This window comes from Cucurbita pepo, chromosome 19 (assembly GCF_057944985.1).
Source record: "Cucurbita pepo subsp. pepo isolate OVF chromosome 19, ASM5794498v1, whole genome shotgun sequence".
NCBI lineage: Eukaryota > Viridiplantae > Streptophyta > Magnoliopsida > Cucurbitales > Cucurbitaceae > Cucurbita > Cucurbita pepo.
Window position 1 is genome coordinate 12,632,215 of NC_141816.1, and position 24,602 is coordinate 12,656,816.

A 24,602-nucleotide genomic window follows, 5' to 3' on the forward strand; every position below is an offset into this window, starting at 1 on the left:
TTTCATTTTTATTTATTTTTTCTTTTTCAACATGTGGTTTGAAAAGATGCCAAAAGTTTGATGATTTCTCATCAATTTTTTATATAACCCTTTTTCTTTTTTCCTTTTTTCTTTTTTTTTTTTTTTGAAGTACAATTCATATAAAAGTTTTTAGCTCGATTGAAAAATATTTTTAGCTCTTAAAAATACATTTTAATATTTTTTAATAATAAAAATAATTCTTAAAATAATAAATAAATAAAAGTATTTAATTAGAGCTTTCTTTTCAAGTGAGGAGGCTGTTAAAGGGGAGAATAAAGGGAAGAACAGGGTGCTTTCTGCAATTATTTTTTTATAAATAATATTTTGGGTTTATTTTTACATAAACTTCTTTATACTCCATAAATGTCATTATTATACTGACTTATTTTAAAGCATCATTTCTAAGAACCTCACATTATTAGTAATAAATATTGTATTAAAAATTAAAAAGACTAGACTTCCAACCGCTACATAATTTTAGGATTGACACGACAGAATAAATAAAATTATTCAAAAAATTAAACATAAATATTCAAAATACTTTATCAGATACTTTAATTTAAGCTGAGAATCATTTTACAGCACACAGCTAATCATATGATTGGTTTGGTTTCCCTGTCACCATGGTCTTGAGTCTCTTGCTTGTGTCAATAGAGAAGATTTTCAAGCAACCTAAAACATTTAATGGTAACCACCTTACCTTGGGTTGCTTGCTGCAGAATCAATTACATCAAGAACTCTATATTCAGACACACGAAACAATAACTTCGAACAAAGATAGAAGTAGAATAAATCATACGTCATTAAAACGTGACGAGTGCTAAAAAAAATTATTTAAAATGTTAGAATAATGTGACTGATAATTGTGATGAGAATTAAAGCGACCATCTAACTATGCATCAAATGGTTAGGTTAGGAGCACCTACATCAAATAATTGATGGTGTCAAACATCTTATGAGCAGCCAGTGGCATCATATCAGGTCTCACTTATGGGTTACCGGCGGCGCCTTTGTCCGTGGTGTCTTGTGGTATTGTGGTTCCTACTGCTGGGTTATATATAATGCCAAATAATCCATTATACAATAAGAAACAGAAACAGAAAAAGAACACCAACCTGCTGCATGCAATAGCTTTCAAAATGAAGAAAGTGAGGCACCCAAAAAAGGTCGCACTGTGGCACCGACAGACTAAACTTGTACCCCACAAAGGAGTCTGTCATCCATATTATCAGATATAAATTATACCTAATCCAAGTGGCTTTAACAACCTGCCATTTAATAAATAACAAGCAAATCTCGCAGATATTTTAAAGCCAATGAAGCAGACCATACAAAAAAATATATGGAGAAGCTAGTTCTTCATTAATCATTGGCACAAGCAAGTCTTAATTACGAACATAAATGCACAGAATTCAATCATAGCAGTAAGGGAGACCTTTGGTGATTAACATGAAGTACACTGTACTTAAGTTGCTTTGAAAAGAAGTTGATGGTATTTCGTTTTCATGTAATGCAACTTACTTCCTCCTACCCTCCTATGCTAAGAATAAGCCAACACAAAATTAATCATCCCTTAGGCATAATAAGTCTAATATTCGACATTAGTCAAATAAATACAACATTTATCAAAGATAATCATCCCCTAGGCTTCTATATTTCGATGATATGCAGTCATTTCAAAAGGCATGAATAGACAAAAGATAATCAATACCCAGCTTCAACGGCACATGCTGTGATCTTGTGCCATACATTTCCGATTTGTTCAACTCGTACTCGAATTTAATCTCACAATCATCAATATTCTGCACAATGGTTTCATAAATAGAGGTAAAGTTTGCAGGCACAAGAATTAAGAAAAACCTTTATTGGGCGCCCATTAAGACCTAAAATACTAATCAATTACCCGCACAACAAATATCTAACATCAGAACCTTCCCTTTTCATAGAGATAACGTGAGTGACAGACATGAGACCTTAACTTTTCTACAGATGGTGAGAAAGAATAATCAACCTATTATACCTTCACCTTGCCCCATTGATTGATGTACACAAGGATCTAAGAATACAATTCCCTAGCCAGCAAACATGCCCAAGGGTTCATCTACCCACGGGATCAATGCCAAAGATATATCAATCAGCGTTTCATTTCCTTGGCGCTCTCGTGGCCTATTGTTACATCATTGGCTCCTGCATCATTGACTATTTCCTCACTAGTGATAGATTTTGATTTTATATTAATATTGTCTACAGATTTCGACATTTCTGAAGAATCCAAATTTTTATCATTATTGGTATCTGCTGGTACTTGTCCAACAGCAGCGTCTTTACCGGCCAATGCACCTACGGACAGAGAGGGTTGTGTGGCATCTGATTCAGTAACCTCTGAAATTACTGCAACTTCCCCATTTGAAAGTATTAAGGAGGAACCTTCGTGATTTGAGGTCTCCCTCCATTCGACCCACTCAGGTGGATTATCAGTCTCGTTGGCTGCTATTTCTTTTGAATTGCTTGTTACATTGCGCGAGTGTTCTGACGTGCCCTGTGATTGTGGAGAGGATGTTGCCATGTCATCCAAATCATCATCTTCGCCAACAATAACGTCATTAGCACCATCATTGACGACTCCAGTCTCTTTAATATACGGGGAAGGAGAGGCAAGCAAGCCAGTTGTACGATCACTTGCAATTAAATCATTCTCAAAAGCAAACCAATTTGAATTTGTAAAGAGAGAGCCACTGAATGAAACAGAAAAAACATCTTAATTAATTGATTGGAGGAAAAAATGGGAGGAAAATTTCAGGGCATGGATATATGCCACAAAATAAGGTCTACTAAACTTGATTACTTGACCAACTTTAACTAATACATCAAATGACTAGAATATTGATGATACGAGAAGCAAAAGAAAGAGGAGAAACTTTAAAATAAAGCTCAAAATGTTTTCACAAAATAAATGAGTTCGGACATTATTTTGAAAAGAAATTAAAACAATGCTAAAATCCTAATGAAGAGAGATTTTTGTGCTGGCCTCAACAACAACCCACCAACTATCATCCCCAAAGTGTGTTCACAAACTGGTCGTTTTATCCCGTTTCCACCAATGTCCTTTTGTTCTCCAACCCTTCCCTCCCCTTTAAACCGACCTTCTACCCCTCTCTTCTTTGGTTTCATTTCATCTCCTGGTTTTGCCTTCTCATTTTTCAATGTTTATTTTTCCTTGGTACAAATGTCAACCCTTAATCGTTATTCATCAATGCATCAGTGAAAAAGATTGGTTACCATCACATTAGATATCTTAGTATGTAAGTCAACTCATTTTTCTGGGAAAAAACTAAAAACCTACAGAATTACTATAGTTTACAAGAAACAGAAGCACTCCATGCCAATACTCTATTGATCCTGAGCAGAATGAGGCCATTTCCACAAATGTAACGCAATAGTTCTAGATTCACGGTAACTATATGTTAAAGCAGAAAAATTATTACGGCGATTGGATTTACCTACCTTTCCTGGTCATCACCAAGACGCAGAGAGGATATAACAACTTCAGCAGATTCATCATCGAAGTAAACATCCTGCAAAAGCTTTACATCAGGAAACACATCTACATTCAAATGACAACTCCAAGACTATCCCACAAGAAAAATATGAACATTAGCCAATCCAATGCAAATATCTGGAAATATCTAGCCCATATATTCTAAATCAAAGTCTTTATGAGGACATTTATGTAGACACACACATATATTCAAAATCAACAATTATTATAAGCTGAACCTTAGGCTAATCATGACCAATACATACAGCAAATTCTAACAAAGCCTTCCACCAAGTTATCCTGACATGACAAGAACATAATAGTTGATTCATGATGGTCTTTTACAAATATGCAAGTGATTGAATTTAAAAAATCCTCGCACCATAGCATGCAGCAGAAGGGGATGTAATGAACTCTGACTGGGAGGAAAGAAATTAAACATGGTACTTTTTCAAGGGATAAATAAACACAATTTAAAATGCACTGATGCAAGTTCATTTAGAAGATTAGCTTTCCCAATCTAAAAGTAAAGGTGAATTATTGTTGCCATACCTCATCGTCACGTTCAAGTGATCCATGAGCCTGAAGAGTAAGAAAATAATTGATGAACAAGCAATTTAATAAAAACTATATTTAAGTTCATTTAATCTAATAATTTGTACGGTTCAACTAGAAGCATAAATGCTTTGAAGATTTATTACAGGATACAAAACAATCACGTGAGAGCATCCAATTAACTTCTCACCAGGAATCCAATATTAATATTCTCTCATATGCTTCAACTCGAAAAGTGTGGATTATCTGAAAAAGAGCATCTTCTCATCATCCATTTTCTTTGCAATTTCATTTATCAGCTTCACTCCGGATTAAAATTTGACAAGAGGAAACATGCACTACTCACATCCTATTTATTATCTTGCAATTGAGAACTCGGAATGAATTCCCTATCATATTAGAAGTACAGGCAAGGTAGTACAAAATAGTTCAGTACCTCATCCATATCATCATTGCTGTAAATGCCATGTCGAAAAGCCTGGCTCAAATTATTTGCTAGAGCTGCAACATCGTAGTCTCTTTCCTGGTAATCGTCTTCATCACTATCCCTACTTCGATCCTGCAGTCCTGTTGGGCGCCTATTGGAAGTAATCATTTCATATTAAGCTAGAAAGTTCAATGTTAAGCGCATAAATATAACTCAACATCATGGTGACATTAACTCAAATAATAGAAGATATTTTTTGTTTTTGTTAAATTACAAATTTAGCACTTAAATTAGAGGTTTGTGTCTATTTGGTATTTCGACTTTTGAATTTTTTAAATTTTATGGTTCTTCTAGACACAATTAAAATTTTAGGGTTCCATCCGACAAAATTCAACTTTATAGCTAATAGAACAATTTATTTTTCAAATTTTCAAATTTATCAAGGAATTATTAGCCTTATTAGATTACAAGATCGAGAGTTTAGAGATCTATTAGATACTTTTAAAAGTTCAGGGGCTAAATAGATACAAACCTCAAAGTACAAAAGCTAACTTGTAATTTTTTAACTTGTTTTAACTTGAACAATAGAAGAATTTAAGTAAACAAATATAAATCGGACAATGATAAAATGACAAGAATAAAGCCAACATAAGATTTGAATGCAAAAATCTTAATGAAGGTTACACGTGTTTCAATAGTAAAAAAATATGATGAGAAGAACACAATCAACTGGCCATTTTTAGAAACTTGTTTTCTCTCTCTCTCTCTTCAACTATTGATATCATAGCCAGTAAAGGTAAAAATGAAAAAGCTTCTTGAAAAGTCAGACAAATTATTGTTGACATCAAGATCCTGAACAAAAGCATGGTCTTTCTGAGTGCCTGAATATATTAACGAGCCTGATCTATCTTTTTCAGGAAAATACCAATTCAAAAATCAGTTCAAATTGTACTTTGTCACATATATTTGCAAATTCAGTCATTTGACGCAACAATGATTCCATGAATTCCAACAGCTCAATGTATCGATTCAAGCATATGCCAATTAAAATTCAGAAAAGAACAAAGTAATTAATTGCATATCATAATCACTTCAGTCCTTCCTTCGTGGCCCATAATACTTAATCATCCTCTACTTCTTCCTCAATCTCTTCCTCACTCTCTTCCTCTTCTTCCTCAATCTCGGGTCGCCTTAAGGTGGAAACAGTTTTGATCTACATGTTGTGCTGATACTTGCAATAAAAGGAAGTGAAAAATAGCAAAGGGAAGACATACCCACACGCCCAACGGTAGACATTTTCCAATTCATTACGCTTTGAAAGGAAATTTGTTTGCCAGTCACTCCATTCCGTGCTATCCTGTTAGAAAGAAACATGAAAAAATTCAAGTATTGCAGTGATGTCATTACAAATTCAAAAAATAGAACTGACCTGCAAATGTGATCGAATCTCACTGCTGTTGTTTGCCAGTTGAACAAGTTTGTTAGATATACGTGTCAAATGACCCATGTTCCCTATCCTAGGTGGTGCTTTACCTTCTGCAGAAACCGTTGGCTGAAGAAAAAGTTGGAAAAATAAGAAACAGAGAGACTTTCAGGAGCAACAATTAAGGAAAAAAGAAATAATGTCCTAGGTAGATGGTTTATCATAATATTTTAGTAGGAAACGGAGAATTTTATATAGGATAATGGAGTGTCTAAAATCTTCCCGGGACTTTACAAAAATTCATTCTAATAGGAAGTAATCAGAGAAGGGCCCAACTGAATTGGGGTTACAACAGGAAAACATTAAAAATTATGAAAAGCCTTCAAGGAGGAACTCCACATCAAACATTAAAAATAACAGCCTCCCAAGCCTCCTCTCAATCGCTTTGTTTTTCTTGAGAAAAGCAATCATAATTTTTGCATATATGCATAACTTCCGTAAGACCAAACATCACCAGAAATTGGACTGTACCTTGTTCGGACCAACTGGCAAAGTGAAATGCTTTTCTGCATTCAGTATCTTCCCCACAAGATCACACTCATGAAGAACATGCTCTACAAGTGAAGAATTCTTGCTCACTAAACATGACACTACAATGTTCTCTACATGGTGATGCAGAAAGTTATTGTATGGGTACCTATTGTCATAAAGAAGCAAATGTCATTGTGGATCGATCAACAATCAAGTTGCAGTAGAAATACAGAAACTTACTCAAAGAACAAGTCCAAAATTCGATTGATTGCTCCAAGATTAATCAACTCCTCTGTTGCTTTGCCACCCACCGAAAGTAAGACCGATATGAACTCTACAATCTGGAAAAACCAATCTCAAGGAACAATCAGTGAAACATTGTCTTAATAAGAAACAAAACCTTTTATTGAAAAACATAATATGCAAGAGTAGAGATCCCAGAGAGACAACGGTGCAACAAAAATCCCGACTAATTGGCCAAATGGTAGAAAGAGAAGACTAGCAAAATGAGGAGCAAAAAACTCAAAGAAGACAAAACAAAAACCAAGTATCCCAATTTCTTTAAATATTTCTATCAACCCGTTCGAAGCTAGTCTGCCAAACCTCCTCACCTGACTTCTCTTCCTCTCTAAAAATTCTATTGTTTCTCTCAAGCAAGATAATCCCACAAAATAGCAAAGAAACTAGTCTTCCACAACACGCTGTCTTTCTCCCTAAAGGAAGTATTGTAAGAGCAACTCCTCCTGAAACAACTACCCATCTCTCTATTACGAGCCCCGCTAACACCAAAAGAAATCATCCACCGACCCAGCAGGAAGTTAGCAAACTAGCACTCCCACAGTAAAAGAGACAGATCCTCCTTTTTCCTCCGGTAGATAATGCACCATTGCAAATTCATAACTAAGGAAGAGTTCTTCTTTGAAACGCAATTTAAAGTGTTAACCTTCCAAGTAAAATTTGCTATGCAAAAAACTTCACCTTCTTAGGAATATTGGAAATGTGATAATGGATCACCTTGCCTAATTACCCTCAATCACACCCTCCACTTCTTTCTACATAAGCCTCCTATGGATGTCCACCATTAAGAAAAAAAGGAAATGTGATAATGGATCACCTTGCCTAATTCCCCGAGTGGCAAAAATCTTACCTAGGTCTCCCAAAAATAAAAATAGAGAAATTTGTTGGACGGACACAATACCACGTCCAAGTTATCCACTTGACTTCAAAACCCTTCTTCCCCAAAACTCTATCCAGGAAGTTTCAATCCACGTGATCATAAGCTTTTGCAAATTCAATTTTAAAGATCACCCCTCCTCTTATCTCTCCCTCTAGTCTTCGATAGCTTCATTAGCAATAAGAATGTGGTCCAAAATTTGCTGACCTGCATTAAAAGCTCCCTAAGAACAGGAGACGGTACTAGGAAGGACTCTCTTCAATCTATCAGCTTAGTCTTAGCAATAAATTTATAAAGACGTGTTACAACACTTATTGGTCTTAAATATTTCACCTTCTTTACCTTCTCTTTCTTTGTTAAAAGGCAAATTTACCTATGTAAATTTAAAGAAAAGAAAGAAAGCTCAAAAAGTATTTAGCCATTAACACAACACCTGACCTTGTGTTTAAAGTATATAACCATAACAACTTACTTCATATGACCTATGACGTTCACCATAAAGGTAAAAAGGGAACTCCCACAAGTAACCTTCATCATGAGTGGAGGAAAAATCATTGATCGGGTTCTAATGGGCAAATGAGGCTTTAGAAGAATTATGGGCTAAGAAGATAGAGTCTATTAAGATTGCCTTTGAGAACACTTGCAGCAATGTACTCTGCGAGTTTTTGAATAAGATTTTGTAGAAAAAGAGATCGTGAATTCAAGTGGGGATCGTGGATTGGGAACTGCCTATTGATAAAAGGCAGACCGAGGGAGAAAAAACTTTTGCCATGAGGAGATCAAACAGGGTGATACATCTTTTTTTTTCAACAAGAAACAAATTGTCATTCATGGATGAAAAGATACAAGATGATTGAAAAAACAACCTCCGAAAGGGAGAAAAGAAAATACAATAGGGGAAAGCAGAAGCCTCCAGAAATCAAACAAAACAAAAAAATAACCAACAAGAAAATTAGCACACAACAAAGAAACAAAAAAATAAAAAATAATTTTGTTCGTATTTCTAGTTTACAGTTTGCCAAGGACACCATCTTCATTTTTTTTAGGCATAGACGAGTCTTTCCTAAAACATTTGTCAAATTTTACAAGCCTTTGAATTACCGTCAGGTCTTCATGTTAATAGGGAGAAGTGCTCTATGTCGAGATCAATTATGATGAAGGTAAACTTGGTAAATAGGCCTGTATTTCTCATGTGAATTTGTTTATATATCTCTGTTGTATCGTGTCTAGGTATACCCTTAGGCCACTATACCGGGGGCTCCCTCTTTCTGGAATCCAGTAGTTGAAAAGACTCGAGAGAGATTTTTCAAGGAGAAAAGCTTCTTTCATTGAAGGGACAAGAACTCCTTGGTCGGTTAAATTAATTTAGAAAAGATCGGAGGGGTTTAGTACGAGAAGGGATGGTGGAGGGTGTGAAAATCGACGGTGGAGGGAGGGTGGTCACAGTATAGAAAAATTTGGGCACCAAAAATGTAATAGTCCAAGCCCACCGCTAGTAAATATTGTCCGCTTGGCCCGTTACGTATCACCGTCAACCTCACAGTTATTATTAAACACATTTTCTAGGGAGAGGTTTCCACTCCCTTATAAATAATGCTTTGTTCCCCTCTCCAACCAAGGTGGGATCTCACAATCCACCCCCCTTGAGAGCCCAGCGTCCTCGCTAGCACACCGTCGGTATCAGGCTCTGATATCATTTTAACAGGTCAAGCCCACTGCTAACAGATATTGTCTGCTTTGGCCCATTACGTACCGCCGTCAGCCTCACAGTTTAAAAACATGTTTTCTAGAGAGAGGTTTCTACACCCTTATAAGGGGAATGCTTCGTTCCCCTCTCCAACCGATGTCGGATCTCACAAAAAATGTAGCCCTTTTCTTGAAACAATTCTTGTGATTCCCTTCAGAACTTTGGGCTCTACAACCTCACCTAAAGTACAGGTTTCATTTCAATTCCAGTTCACCTTCTAAAGGTACCTTTTTAATATGCCACGTTAAAAATAAAATAAAGAAGGAAAGACTAATCATGCATTTTTTTAGTACTTCTGATTAAAAATAATCATTTCATTCAATACCCATGAAAAGACGTGGGCAACAATCTAACTATATCAGAGCAAACTTCTTTATGTCTTTTATCTATCATATACACTTAACTTTTATGTAGGAAACGCCATACTTTAATTAAGAGGGAAAAAAGCTTAGAAAAAAGAGGTGACAAGATGTCAACAACCCACCTTGAAGGGTTCCATTTCCTATATTCCTTTTCTTCAACGAGATTCATTCTTTTAAAAATAAACTAATGATTTAAGTGTCAAGTTTATGGTATCCCTATATTCACTTATGCTGAATGAAAGATACCTTCAGACGATGCCTCCCAAGAGGTGGCTGTAACTTTCCGTATGCAGTAACCAAAACTTCATCTGATGAAGAAACATCCAGAAGCTTGAGCAACCTACCTGAACGATAGAGACCAGCACAGTATTCAACATCCCTCGTAAAAAGTTATAACCCAAGCAAGCAAGATTACATATTCTCGTCTTCAATTCCTCTTCTGTACATTTCATTACTTAAATCAAATCTAGTTTCTCCAGGAAAACAAAAACAAAGATGACTTCAAATACCGTGAAGAATAAATTTCTTTGGAAATGAAGACCCAGCAAGTAAACTACCAAGTAATCAAATTGGATGATTCACATGATTCATGGCAATTAATACCTTCAATTACTGAGGCGTAATAAGTAAAGCCATTGACTTAACACAGCCCAATGGCCAATACAATACCTAAACTCTCCAACATGCCTTCTACAGTCTCCATAGTTGCTGAAACTGTAGGTCCACGAGTTAATTGGCGATTGTATGCATAAGCTGTTCCAGTAGTTAGCCTCCTAGGATCTAACAAAGATATGCACACAGATAATGAGTTTATTAAAACAGATGGTGGTCGTAACTCTTCCAAGGCATGGCGAAACAGTCTTCCTACAAAACTGATTTGAAAAAGAGAACTATTATTAGTGGCCAATGACAAATGCAGGCACATTAAAAACTCGAGAAGAGAAAATACTACCTTGGGCTGGCAATTTTAGCCATAATACCAGGAGGAGCAAATCGAGTAATAGCACAAAGCGTTTCAGATGCATTAGAATGAACTATTGAACAATCCTGAAAAATTGATCACGTTAAAGAACCTCCTATGACTGATCCATTGGTTTTTCAACTAAGTCTATATAGTCATATCGTTGACAAAGAACACACTAAGCAAATATATATTAAAACAAAAACTCCAAAACAAAAGGAAGCTTCCTTCTGTTTCAATTTTGTTGTGCAAAGGAAGGAAATAAACAAAAACGATGTTTATTTTGAATAAGGAACATATATTTGACAACGGAGAAGGGAAATTATGTATACATGATTTGCAAGGAGAAGTTCTTTCTGCCTGAGATAATACAACAAATTATCTTAAACGATTTGGTTTGAAATATTAAAGCATAAAATTTTAATCTTGTTTGAAATGAGAAATATTTTTCATTTCTTATCCAAGAAAAAAAAAATGTATGGTTTAAAATCTTTAATTGGATGTTTATCAGAAATGAAAAGAAAATAAAGATTTTACTAATATACCCATTTAATCATTATTTGTATGTGAGAAGTTCGCCATTGGACTCTTATCAGAAGAATGGATACCACCAACAACAAGGGTCCAAAGGAGAAATGTGACAAAATTGGGGGATGCTATTTTACTAATAGCTCTAATAAGGTCCCAGAAAAACTGGCCAGCTTTGGCGGAAGGGAAAAGGATTGCAACAAAAGATGAAAAGTTAACAATTACCTAAGAAAAAAGAGTCTCCACAAAATAAAAAGGCATGTAAACATTCTTGTGGGAGGAATAAATTCCTCAAAAAGCTACTTACTGAAGATCTGAATTTGTCCATTATCAACTCCAGAACACCAGTCTCTTCAATCCACTTCATTGATTCTGTATAGCTTGCATACAGATGCCCATCAGCACCAAGAAGCCTTATCAAAACCTGTCCAGAATGAACCATTCCTATGAGATTCACAATGTACATTCAGTAAAGATGTCAAAGCCCAACAGTTTTTATATAGAAGAAGGATGATGACCGTAGTCTGAAAACATAAGACCATAAGAACCAATGAGATAATAAGATGCACATAGGAACTAATGCTCCAAAGGTGTTGCTCTGACTGTATAATTTTTAACTTTAAAAAAAAAAAAAAAAAAAAAAAAAAAAAAAAAAAAAAAAAAAAAAAGAACCCAAAGAGTAGAAGTAACCACAGGAGTGCAAAACCACTAACTCAGATGCCATATTACAACAAACATAAACCATTAATGTAAAACGAGTTAAAATACCAGATACAACAAAGAACGGTGACCAACAACCAACCTCCATGATGGAAGTAATTCCTATCAGATCAACTAGCTTCTTTACAATTGCTTGATGTGCCTGGAAAGCCATGTGAGTGATCAGTTAACAAGCAAAGTAGATCATTAGCATTAAGACAGTCGTATACGTTGCTTTATCTTCTTTGGATGAGAAACACTCCAACAAGAACTAAGATAGAAAAGATTTATTATTTGAACAAAAAGAACTAAAAAATTATGAAATGGAAGCTTTTCACATAACCTCAAAAGACAAAGACGCACACAAAAAGTTCGGACATAGATCTACATTGAGGGGCCAACAAGTTGGTCAAAAATCTTCCTCAATTTTTTAACATGTTTGCATTAATTTTTTCCCAAAGATACTACCCAAATGTTGATGTTATTTCATTTGAAAAAATTACAAAATGCTATTGGAAAAGTTATACAGAACTGAATGGTAAGCAATGGATTATTAGCAACATCTTGAGAAAAAATGCAATAAATAATTTTCAGAAATATTGAAAGTAATAAATTAGTAAAAATTAAATGGCATATATGACTCATCACCTAACTTTTTGATAAGAGACTTCCAAATATACAAAATTTAACTAGAATCTAACTCTTTATGATCATTATCCCCAGGCTAAGCTTAGTAAACAAGAGCATCGTCTAATGAAACCCTTGTTCCCTCCATAGAGTATGTGCATCAAACAGATGAAATACAGCTTTACCTGGTATACCCATGTTGTATAATACTTCGGTCATGCATAAAATGTAGAAGGTCAAGTAAAACTGAGAATGTCTCAGTCTTTCAAACTCTTGAAAAACAGACGGAAAATCTAAGGGAAAATGTATGCAAACTTACTTGAACATACTGCATAAAAGAAATTGTCTTCCGCAACAACAAGCATATGACAACCTGCCAACGAAGTAAGATTAATAACATATATACCAAAAATATTTCCCATGTAAGACATAGAAGGTGGGTGAAACAAGGGAAAAACTGTTACTTGAGATTGTACAATTTGGCTATACGGCTAACAGAATATGCAGAAGAAAATTCAGAACTAAAATATTGTTAAAGTGATACCTTGCTGAAGTAGCCAGCCAGTAGGGTGCTATGAGAAGGCTTGGGTTCTAGGAAGGAAAACAACAAGTTCATCAACTGCAGACAACCATATCAACGAAATCAGTAATTGGTCTATCTTCATCATTTATCACTTAATAGGGCAAAGAAAGCAAGTTCTCCACCTCTTCATCCTCCATCAAAGCTTTGAGAATTATATCCACTTCACAAGTAAAAATCTCACAAGCGATAAAAGGAAACCTGGGCAAGAATACATGAGAATAACCAAATTTAAAATGAGAGAGAGAGATAGAGAGAGAGAGAGAGAGAGAGAGAGAGAAGGCACGAGGAATAGCATTGGGAATGTGCGAGCAAAAATTACTTAAAACTTCGATTCTTCTCAGCCTCTTCAGGAGCTTCTTCAATAATGTATCTGATTAACTGTTCAATATGAGTTCTTTCTCTCAAACTGCAAGGCATGAAAGCAAGCACAACAACCATTAATTTACTAAATATGGTGAAACCCTCTTGGTCAATTTCTTGTATTGATCTATTCTTGTTTCTATTATCTGACCAACCATTAAAGTCGGTGGTATTTATTATATGAGCTAGCTGCTGTGACAGTCAGCTTAATTTTTTATTTTTTATTTTTTAAACAAGAAAGGAAACTTTTCATTGATAAAATGAAAAGAGATTAATGCTCAAACGATAGCAACTCCACAACATAAATTAATAATAAGAAAGCTTCCCAAAGAAAACATAAAGCATAGAAGGAGAAAACAATTGAGGCCTGGAGAGAGAACACCATGATGAGCAATGAATTCTTGTGGAATCAAACCAAACAAACCAAGAGATGAACTGCGCTAGAAACAACTAACCAACAACAAAACAATCCATGCTGAGAAGTAGCCTTCATTTTTCTCCAACTTCAACTAATTACATGAGATTCTAAGAAAATGCCGACTGAGACAACCATAAATGGAAACTCCAGTGAACTTCAAATTTCTGGCATGATCCATAAAGATGACCTTAAACATGTGCATAGCAGAAAAGACATGATGAACCGTGCTGGAAACAACTAAAACTCCCCAGTCGCTGGAAACAACGAAAGAAGATACAACCACCACAGATTAATCATAATCAAAAGGAACAACGCCATCAAAGCTATTAACTGCAGCAATAAATTTCCCAATCAGTCTTCTACTCTCTCACATTGCATGACATTTGCAAACAAAAGCGCCAGCAGTAAGAATGACCTCCACAAACCTCAATAAAAATAAATAAATAAATAAATAAGCTAACTCGTTTAGAACTGTCCTCCAATCCTCATGAGTAGCAAGAAAAACCAACAATGAAAATTAAGTTTTCTGACCAAATTCCCTCTGGAACGTAAGGGGGAATCTCTTAAAATTGCAAACCACTCACCTTGATTAGTGGGAGAATTTATCAGGTAGCAGAATATCACTTCTTAATCAATGTATCACAAATTGAAAAGGCTGACTAACAAAATAGCAGCACATAAAAACTGGTAGAATGGGCTGAACATCACAACACTACTAGATGACTAGTTACATCAAGTACAACCAAAGTCAAATATAATCAGAGTTACATGATCCCATCAATTAATTTCTCTGCATGAGTTAGCAACCTACCAAGCAAAAGAACAGATATGCCAAGTATGCACCAGAAACATGGGGGGAAAAGGAGCATGATATATCAAAGAAAAGGGAATATTACAAGTTAATAAGTCGACCATTAAGTGCTTTGCATTCCTGAATTACTTCATCCTCATCTAGAAGCTCCTCTAACGTAAAATTTTCCTTATCCAAAACTGCCTCCATCTGCAACAAATGAAAATGAGATGAATAAAAATGAAGACATTTACATTAAAACTCAAGTAAAGCTGGAGCACTGTGATCTTCCTGTTCGCTGAACTAGGGGAATGTAATAAAGAAAAGTGTACTTGTGTTACTGGATTCTAAATTCCCTGAAACAAACACATTATTGAATTCAGAATTGTTATGCCTTAAGAAATGCCAACTCAATAGAAAAATGTGTCCAAGTCATTCACATCTGGGAAGATAGATTCTTTCATAAGAAACTGGAGTTTAATTATCAAAAAAAGAAAATATAAAAGTGGGAGATGAGGAGTTCCCACCATACCAAGGGAATTATAAAAGGGCTTCCCAATTGGCGAAAAGTTTAACAAATCAGTGATTACAAAATTCATTTTAGAGATTAAACACCAGCTAGAACCATAAACCCTACTCGCCTTGTGGTTGATTTCTTCCTCTTGGAAAGCCTCTTGTTTCATTCAAACCAAATTCCCCATAGAAAAGCTATCACCATGTTGGCCCAAAGAAGTTTCTCTTTGACATGAAAAGCCACACCACTTAACAGCGGAAAAGTAGCTTTGGACAACTCACTGGAAAGCAGTTATTAAGCTTGAAAAAATAAAAAAAACAGGCTCCGAGCAAAATTCAGCACAGGGTCATGGAAGAAATACGTGTCTGATACAGCCGGCACTGGCTTTGCAAAGGACACGCCAGCTGGGATTAAAACATGCTTCAAGCATACTCCTTTGCAATTCTACTCAACAGGATTTTCCACTGCTCGCTCCTCCATGTTTCATGGTTCTACCACTAATACATTGTTTGGCACTTCAATCTTCTTTTGTCTTCTATGAATCTTTTTTTTGTTTTTTTTTTTGTTTTTTCTCACTCTTCTCTAAATCTTCAATGCACCACGTTCCCTCTATACCTTTCTCCAGCGATTTATCCGTTTCTTCACGAAGCTTAATTATCTCTCATCCACTTTTACCTTTACACATTCTCTCCAACTTCTTAACCACTATGATTGGTATATCTTGTTTTTTTTTTTTTTTTTTTTTTTTTTTTTTTTTTGAGGTCAACCAAGATTATACTGAAGACTCTTGCTTACAGTCTCAACCAGTTGCTCTCACAAAGGTCTTTGCAAACCTCGTTGCTTCAGTCTTTCCAATAGTTTCAGTCACTTGACAGTTTCTCTTCTAGGTTCGAATTTAATTGTGACTAAAGGGGTGCTGGTTTTCTTCTAATTGTAATGAGTTTTCATCTTCTTCTTCACTGATTCACGATTCTAATGGGAAATCTAGTTGTAGTTTGGAGTCAAAATTGCTTCTGTTGAATTCACAAGTACTGGGAACGGATCAAGTTGATCATTGCGTGGATGATAACTTTGAATCTTCATTTGCTCTTCTTTCTACAGATAGTGTTGTTGGCCCTTTATTAAATTCAGTTGATGATCAATTGAAAGAAGTTTCCCCTACATTGTCCACTTTGCCAGTTCCTAGTACATTCACCTCTCTTACTGAGACCTGTGGTCTTCAGATGCATGCAATTCCACCTCCATCGCCTCATATAAAAGCTTAGTTGCTTTCTATTGCTATCCTTCCAATGAAATTAATCTCAAGTAATACTAGAGGTCTTAGAGAATTCTCTAACGGGATGACTGTGTTGAGAGAACTAAGAGTAGTTCGGCATTATCTCGAAGGTTGGTCTCTTTGGTCTGCTCACCTTGTTGCAACCTTGATTTCTACGAGCATTGCGGTTGTTTCCTATGTTTTTCTTCTTTTTTTTTTTTTTTTATGGCATGGTTGGAGGTCAATTCAATTTTCTTTGAAAGAATATAGTAGCTTTCTGTGTTACGTGATTGGTGGAGGCCTATTTCATAGCTTCAGTTTTTGTTTGCAAGCTCTCAAAGTCTTTCCAAGATGTTGAAAAAGCTCTTTGTTCTTTCAGTATTTATTTTCATGGTTAAATTTCAAGATGGGAGCATTTGTTGTTTTGTATGCTTTTCTTTTTCTTGTTCTTTTTCTTTTTCACTTCCTTTGGGAGTTTGTATCACTTGATATTTATTCCTATACATGGGAGCAGGAAAAGGTATTGAACTGACAGGGAAGGGTACGGACCATATCCACGAAAATCATATTGAATACGGGGGAAAACAGAGAAGTTGCAGCCACGCATCGCAAATTTCATGTATGGAGCTATTAAGTCAAATCCACGTTCTCCAACTTCAATTTCCTTCCCATTGAAGCGCGTGTAAAATCAAGAATAATATTGATAAAATTCTTGCCCAATAGGAACTGAAATAGAAACAATTCGCAGTACACAAGCCACAGTAAAGGAATGATGAATCCTACAACCAAGAAAATGGAATAATGAAGATAAAGAAAATGAGACTCACAGGCGAAGCTGTGGACAATCCAGCCATGCGCCAAAACATGGTGAATTGTGGGGGTAAATTGCCAAACTCAGATCTGCAAACCCAGAAATCGAACCACCTGGACTACCCTCCCCAGCAAGAATTCTCAAAAACCACCTCCTAGACCACACAGAAAAATAATGATCCAGAGTCGCCTCAGCGAAACCCTAAAAGAACGTGCATGGATTCGAACAAGTTAAGATGGATCGAAAGAAAGGTTTGAGGAGCAACGTTAGAAAAGAATGAGAATTCAGAGAAGCGCGAAAAATAACCTGAAATCGTGGAAATGTGATAGAATTATGTGAAAAAAAAGTAAGAACTTCTTTCCTGTTGCTTGTTAATTGCGTTTGATCTTTTGTTGGCAGAGAAATTGGAGTTGAAATTTTCATTTACATTCATGTATTTATAAACAAAAACGTGCCCCGCCTCTTATAGGACTTTTTTGGTAGGAAATTCCTTTTGTTGCCGTTGTGAATTTCGATGTTTCCATTTACCCTGCAAAAAGCTGCAATTTTTTTTACATAATAATTAATTATTGTTATTTTTGGCTTAAAATATTTTGGGTTTTTTACACCATAAATAAGCACAACAAACTCATTATCAACAAACAAGTGGTGTTGTTGACTGTTATAGACTCTCCAAGAATTTTGGAGTGTTATTCTTTTATTTATTTATTATTATTCTTTTATCATCAACCCACACTTTCTTTTTTGGAAAAAGAAAAAATGATAACTTTAAGCAAAACTTTAGAATATTGCAAAAAATAATGTCAGAAAAACATAATTGATTTGTTTCCATCATATATATATATATATATATATACATATTTTTTTTTTTTTAACAACAACATATTTGTAATGGTAACCACTAAATACAAAACTAGCAGATATTATCTATTTTGACGGGTTACGTTGTTAGAGAGAAATTTCCACACAAACGATGTTGGATCTCACAATCCACCCCTTTTGGGGTCATCGTCATTATTGGCACGCTGCTCAGTGTATATCTCTGATATAATTTGTAATAGTCTAAACTCATCACTAACAAATGACTTTTTGTCCTCTCCAACCAGATATCTCACATTGGTTTTTTTCCACTCAGCACAAATGATTTTTTTTTTATTTTTTTTTTTATTTTTGTATAAATAGATCATTTATGTTTTGCAAAGCAGGGTCCACGTTAAGTGATGTCGTGTCCAACGCGCTTTAATACTTTAAGTAAGTGTCTAGTTTGAAGTGACGTCGAGATGATCTTATAGAAGTTTTTTTTGTCGAACTAGTCATAGCTAGAAGTAGAGGGAGCATACACGTGTCTCGACCCAGTTGGTACCTAGCTCGGTAGGTGCTCCCGCGCATCGGTTTGGTCTTAAACATTGCTCGATTAGATATTTCCTCTTTTGAGGTCGATCTCGGCATCACAATTATGGACAACTATGATTTCGTTATTAACACTTTCCCCATCCATACTATACACCTTTATACAACATTTTAATGTTTAACGTTTACCTGTGTGTGACCCTCTGTTTCTACTTCATCACTGACTCTCAAAGCCCTAATTCCGAGTACTCCCAAGTTTTGCAAATTTTGCTGTCCACCGTCAACTGGAAATTCCATTCTCCGATTCACTTTGCATTTTGAAAATTCCGGTGTTACAGAGCTACGCTTACGATATGCTTGGTGGATTGTATGGAGACCTCCCTCCGCCTTCTTCGGCGGAGGAAGATAAGCCCAGCAATTCTACCGTCTGGTCAAGTAGTACAAAAATGGCGCCGCCTACCCTACGTAAACCATCTTCCGTCTTCGCGCCGCCGACTGTTCTCAGATCTCAAAGCAAAGTAAAACCAGCCACCTCGACGCACCCGAAGGCTTCGGTGTCAGCGCCGGTGGAGCCATCTCAGCCGATTCTGGCTGAGGCCATTACGCAACCGGCATTGGTGGCCGTGACGTCGACAGTTATAGAAGAGTATGATCCAGCAAGGCCGAATGACTACGAGGAGTATAGGGTGGAGAAGAAGAGGAAGGCCATGGAGGCTGAGATGAGGAAGGAGCTTGAGAGGCGTAGGCAAGAGGAGGAAGAGAGGGAAAAAAAAGAGCGAGAGGAGCGAGAGGAGAGAGAAAGAGAATATTCCGATTCCAGGTTAAATATTTCAGGGGAGGAAGCTTGGAGAAGGCGTGCGGCGAAGAGTGGGGCAGTTCCGAGATCGCCATCACCACCAAGTACTGGAGACGGCTTCAGCATTGGAAAGTCGGAGACTGGTGGGTTGGGAGTTGGGGCTGGTGGGCAGATGACAGCGGCACAAAGAATGATGGCTAAGATGGGTTGGAAAGAGGGGCAAGGGCTCGGGAAGCAGGAACAAGGGATTACCACCCCTCTGATGGCAAAAAAGACGGACTTGCGTGCTGGAGTAATTGTGAACGCTAATGATACGAAATCAGAGAAGAAGGTGAAGAGTGTCAACATCAACGGACTACCCACTCGGATTCTCATGCTCAGAAACATGGTACGATGTTGTAGACTTCTGACATTTTGTTGATTTGAAATGAATTTTAAACAGCAGAGCTTGTTTCCGGAGCATTAGAGTTTGAGCGGTTTTTTCTTTTTGCTCAAATTTCTATTCAAATATTACGAATCTTTAGTTAGATTAGAGCAATCTAGAAAGTTTTACCGTAACTTATTATATTATATCTTCATCCTTTAAGCAGTCTGTAGGATAGTTGCGAACGCCATTATAGCACGCGATTCTTATCTTAATCTATCGTTAAAATGCATGCACTTCAGAAAAATTTTGGTTAGCCACAACTGGACGAAGGTCCAATTCTTAACTTTTTTTTTTTTTTTTTTACCTTTTAACTGCTTGCCAAATGATATACGCTGACCTATTTGCAATAATGTTAGACCACTACGGAGAATGGATTCTTAACTAGGCAGTAAGGCTATTGTCTGCCAATCTCTCAAAAAAAAAAAAAAAAAAAAAAAAAAATTAATACCTGAAAGCTTTCTTTCACTGCACTACGGTACTTATCATAAGGAATAAGATATGGACTGAACAATCCATCGCTGCATATAGATTTATGCTCGTGTGGAAAATTGTCGAGGGATAAACAATAGATTTCAGTTTATTAGTCCATGTGAAGATCAATTAAAAAGCAGAGAACTTGCAAAAACTTACCACCTTTACTCGTCTGGTTCTGTATAGAATAAGGCCTTCATCAATCTTACTTATTTTGCTAGATCATTTTAAGTTTTAAGTTTATTAGAAAAGAGTTACATATCAGAGATTAGATAGAAATTTCCCTATTCATCATACCCACGGTGTCCCTCCTGTTGCTTGGGGTCCCCTCCTTATGTAACGACCTTTCATACTACCTGACGCCCTCTACCACATTTATTCTCCCTAGCTCTCTTTCTCGTAGAAATATTCTTAATTGGTGCTCAGGGTTCTTGAGAGAAGGTTTGGAGCACTACAGAGTTCGTAAAAGGTGATGCCCTAAGGGGAGAAATTTGAAAATTTCCTGCGAGGGAAGTATGGGAGAAATGCTTAGTTGTTTTAGCCAGCTGGAATGTTGCCAACATGGCCACTAGATGATGGAGGCTTGAAATTGGGCATTTTAAGGAAGAGAAGTGAGGTAATACTACTGAGAGCTCTGGACATATTGTGGAGAAAGTTCTGAGATGCACAATAAGCTGGTTACTAGCACATATGGAAATGAAGAAGGAAAGAATGAAAATAGACAGTTTTCTTGAGCTAGGTAATTTAGTTGTTTTTGAAGCCCTTGTGTGTCCACTCTATCAAATTCTGAGTAAAAAAGCTGGGAAGTGAAAAAATAACTTCTTTCTAAGCTGATATTTGGATAGGAAATTGCTGGCTATATCGCAGCTTTCCTTGGGTTTCATTGGTTCTTTCTGGTTATTTGCCAAACCATGGCTTTAGCAAGAAGAAATCTAACTGAGAATTGAAGAGGCTAGAGGCCTGGTTCAAATTCTAGATGATGTACAACCTTGTGGCGAGGATAAAAGGATTTGGCGAATAAGCCCTCAAGTCAAATTGTTGGTAAAATTACTGGTAAAAGAGCTCATTGGACCACAGTCAGGGAAAAGAAGGCAAAAATCTTTTTGTCAAGCCATTGTTTAGGCATTATGAAATTGAAGATTATTAGGAGAAAAACATACGAGTTAAAAAGAAACAGGTATTAGAGTTTGAATTTCTTCGCGTGTTTGTGTGTGTGTGGGTGGGGGGGGGGGGGGGGGGGGTGAGATGTTTACCTGGATGGTTTCCTTCCTACTTGCATACTTTCTTCAATTGCCCCATTCCTCAGTTTTGTTCTACGATCACAAAAACAAGAGAGAAAAGAAAAGAAGCTTTTTTAGTGATTAGGGGACAAGCATATATTTTTGTTGGCACTGAGCATTTTGAGCATGAAGGTAAAGAGGTCCTAGGTACTTCTAGAGCATGAGTTGATTTCAAGTTTCCTATAAGAGGTAAGGTACTAGCTTTCTGGTTTTCTTATGGCTCTTATTCGTGTAACAGTGTTATTCCTTTTAACAACTACAGCTTAAATTCCCTCCTATGTAATCCCTTTGGATGGTGTTTTCTCCCTCTTGTACCATTTCATTTAATCAATGAAATTGTTTCCCATTCAAAAAAAAAAAAAAAAAAAAAAAAAAAAAAAAGAAGAAGAAGAAAGAAAGAAAGAAGGACAGAAAGAAATAAGCATCATTTCATGTTTGATCAAAGAGGTTATTTCAACGCCTTATGTGAACGTGAGAGACCACTATTTGTAAATAGCATGTAGAATTTCATGACAAACTAATATGGCGGAGCTTGTAAATATAGAAGAAAAAACAATATATATATTTTAGATTATTACTTGGTTTAAGAATCGTCTAATACGTGTTTGATCCCTCCCTCACTTTACCTTAGTAACTACTTATATAAATGTGAATCTAGGTTATGTTTTAATGTCATTACTATCATAGTGGGTTAATCTTTTAATCTTTCATTTATGTTTGGGTTGCTTTTGAGTTTGGTATTTTCTTCTGTTTAATTGTAATGGAATGTACGACCTATAATCGCTTGTAATATGAGGGTTAGAGGCGGTTGGGAGGAATAACAGTGTGTAAGCTGATGAGTGAGAAAAATGAAGGGAGAGAACAGGCCTCTCTTACCTGCACTTGGAATTGATTTATTAGAATAGGAGAAACGAGAAAGACTAGATTAATGTTTCTTTAACTGTTAAGACCAATTTTAAATTAAAGAAAGTCAATATTAATTGAGGGAGGGATTCATCGTTATGTTAAAAAAAGTATCTGACCTGAAGGATTATTTTCTGTTTCACCAAGACTCAGTTTCAGTTGATAGATCACATCACATGTGAATATGGCACACTGTATTTATGTATAAAGCCAACAAACAATTTTATCCTCCAGGATATCTAAATGATAAGTTTTGATGATTGAACTTGAAGCATTTTTCATTTTAAAGAAAACCTTACACTTTTCTTCAGACGGTAAAAGCATATGATTTGTGGTTTTTTCCTGAAGAGAATGATGAGAATGGCTGCCTTGTTTAATTTTTCTTGAAGGTGGGTCCTGGTGAGGTGGATGACGAGCTAGAGGAGGAAGTAGGATCAGAGTGTGCGAAGTATGGGACAGTAACACGGGTTCTAATATTTGAGATTACAGAACCCAATTTTCCAGTGGACGAGGCTGTTCGTATTTTTGTGCAGTTTGAAAGATCAGAAGAAACAACGAAGGCTTTGGTTGATCTTGATGGTCGGTACTTTGGTGGAAGGGTAGTTCGAGCTACATTTTATGATGAGGAAAGGTTCGGTAAGAATGAATTAGCTCCAATGCCCGGTGAAGTCCCTGGATTTACATGAAACCCAAGAATTGAAGAACGCGAGACATGCTCATTCTGCGGTGATGAAGCTATGATCAATTTTGGATTGGATTGTGCATTAACTTTCCTGTTGTCAAGAGATTTGCCCACGATGTCGTTGACTGAATGAAGCCCAGGAATGGAATTGTTGAACCGATCTTATTAGCTAGTGCAGATTGTTCTAGTCAAATAGTTACAAAGAAGCATATTTACCTGCTCCTGTTAATTGAATACAAGATTCTAATTTCTATGGCATTTGGTCAAAAATTGGGTCTCTTTGCAGGCATTATGAGAATCTCTTGTTTATCTTGGGACTGGACTGAAGGAAGTATTATGCACATGGTAAAGAGAAAAACCATCCAAGATAAACCTTTGGCGAGTTCCATTTTTGTTGATTTTCAGATCGTTGAGTAAAATTTTGTAGTGTTCCAAGCGTCTGTGTATAAATAAAAGCCTGGCAAGTTTATCTTGTTTGCTTTCTCTTCGCTTCGTTGGTTGTCTTGAACAATAGTTTCAACTAAGACTAGTTTGATTTGACTGATACAGAGAGACTAACAACTCTATTTGGATGTACAGCACGTTGTGATGAAGATGAGCGTTCTGTTGGGCTGCAGGTGGATTATCATTGGGCTTTTACAGTAATTTTAGGTAAAGAAATCCATGAGTCATGATTCGTGTCTATGGTTATAAATGAATATTTGATTTATTTTTTTAAGAAAAGAATGCTATCTTTGTAAATTCATTAATAATATGTGATAAAGGTAGAATGAAATAGTCATTTCTACAATTCTAGACATATGCAATCTTTTTTCAACACTATAGAGTGCACGATTTTGGGTGCAATTTAGACTTAAGCGAGACAGTTGATGTCTTGTTACCTCTAGGCTTTACCATTTTAGGGCTTTGAAATTGAAAATAAGACATCCTAAGTTATTGATCTAAAAAGGAAAAATAAGAAAAAGAAAGAATAAAGGGGATTATAATAGATGCTAAAATGGATTGGAGTAGTCAAATCTGAATTAAATGGGGGCACTGGAAGGGTTATTTGAAAAACCCTATGGATTATAGAGTCTGAGGAAGATGATATCTTTAAACCCTAAGAAAATCTGAAAAACAGCAGCAATTCCAGAGAAAGGATCCCCAAATGAATTGCAAACCCTAATCCCACTCTGAGATTCTCTCTCTACCACACTTTTCTATGGGGTTTTGAGACTTTGCACTTTAATGCCTTCTTTTCCTTTGGGGCTGGGGCTGGGGCTGGGGCTGGGGCTGGTGCAGGTAGTGCCATTGTAGGGACAATCGCCCTTGAAAATGGTGTCCATGGAATACAACCAAATTACACCTTTGAAAACCCCCCATCTCCTTT

At 36.2% G+C, this 24,602-nt stretch overlaps 2 protein-coding genes across 7 annotated transcripts; one reads left to right on the plus strand and one right to left on the minus strand.

Annotated features, from left to right (window-relative positions):
• Positions 1–1,940: 1,940 nt before the first annotated feature.
• On the minus strand, positions 1,941–17,784 carry LOC111781395 (uncharacterized). Of its 6 annotated transcripts, none has more exons than XM_087119994.1 (20): positions 17,631–17,784; positions 17,341–17,525; positions 14,851–14,954; positions 13,496–13,582; positions 13,299–13,374; positions 13,138–13,212; positions 12,913–12,966; positions 12,070–12,129; positions 11,575–11,691; positions 10,731–10,825; positions 10,448–10,650; positions 10,025–10,122; positions 6,736–6,836; positions 6,496–6,661; positions 5,971–6,093; positions 5,816–5,898; positions 4,551–4,692; positions 4,112–4,141; positions 3,526–3,596; positions 1,941–2,756 (listed from the first exon to the last, which is right to left on the minus strand). In XM_087119994.1, the coding sequence occupies exons 2-20, from the start codon at positions 17,377–17,379 to the stop codon at positions 2,156–2,158; spliced, it is 2,325 nt and encodes a 774-aa protein (XP_086976120.1). In that variant the 5' UTR covers positions 17,380–17,525; positions 17,631–17,784; the 3' UTR covers positions 1,941–2,155. The 6 variants fall into 6 exon arrangements, with proteins under 6 accessions (XP_086976120.1, XP_086976119.1, XP_086976123.1 ...); XM_087119998.1 differs by lacking the exon at positions 17,341–17,525 and adding an exon at positions 4,305–4,360 and having other exon boundaries at positions 2,574–2,756; positions 17,631–17,762; XM_087119993.1 differs by lacking the exon at positions 17,341–17,525 and having other exon boundaries at positions 17,631–17,762.
• A 1,041-nt stretch (positions 17,785–18,825) lies between these two features.
• Positions 18,826–23,717, plus strand: LOC111781775 (DNA-damage-repair/toleration protein 111). The gene is made up of 2 exons (XM_023662468.2): positions 18,826–19,858; positions 22,941–23,717. The coding sequence occupies exons 1-2, from the start codon at positions 19,028–19,030 to the stop codon at positions 23,235–23,237; spliced, it is 1,128 nt and encodes a 375-aa protein (XP_023518236.1). The 5' UTR covers positions 18,826–19,027; the 3' UTR covers positions 23,238–23,717.
• Positions 23,718–24,602: the final 885 nt, after the last annotated feature.

What these genes read in the sequence shown, in the direction of transcription:
- LOC111781775 (XM_023662468.2), top strand. Translation starts at nt 19,028, where the DNA reads ATGCTTGGTGGATTGTATGGAGACCTCCCTCCGCCTTCTTCGGCGGAG. An exon ending in TTCTCATGCTCAGAAACATG is followed by an intron (nt 19,859 to 22,940) that starts GTACGATGTTGT and finishes TTTTTCTTGAAG; the next exon opens with GTGGGTCCTGGTGAGGTGGA.
- LOC111781395 (XM_087119993.1), bottom strand. Translation starts at nt 17,747, where the DNA reads ATGAAAATTTCAACTCCAATTTCTCTGCCAACAAAAGATCAAACGCAA. An exon ending in TCACATTTCCACGATTTCAG is followed by an intron (nt 14,955 to 17,630) that starts GTTATTTTTCGC and finishes CATTTGTTGCAG; the next exon opens with ATGGAGGCAGTTTTGGATAA. An exon ending in AGATTCGATCACATTTGCAG is followed by an intron (nt 5,899 to 5,970) that starts GTCAGTTCTATT and finishes TCTTTCTAACAG; the next exon opens with GATAGCACGGAATGGAGTGA.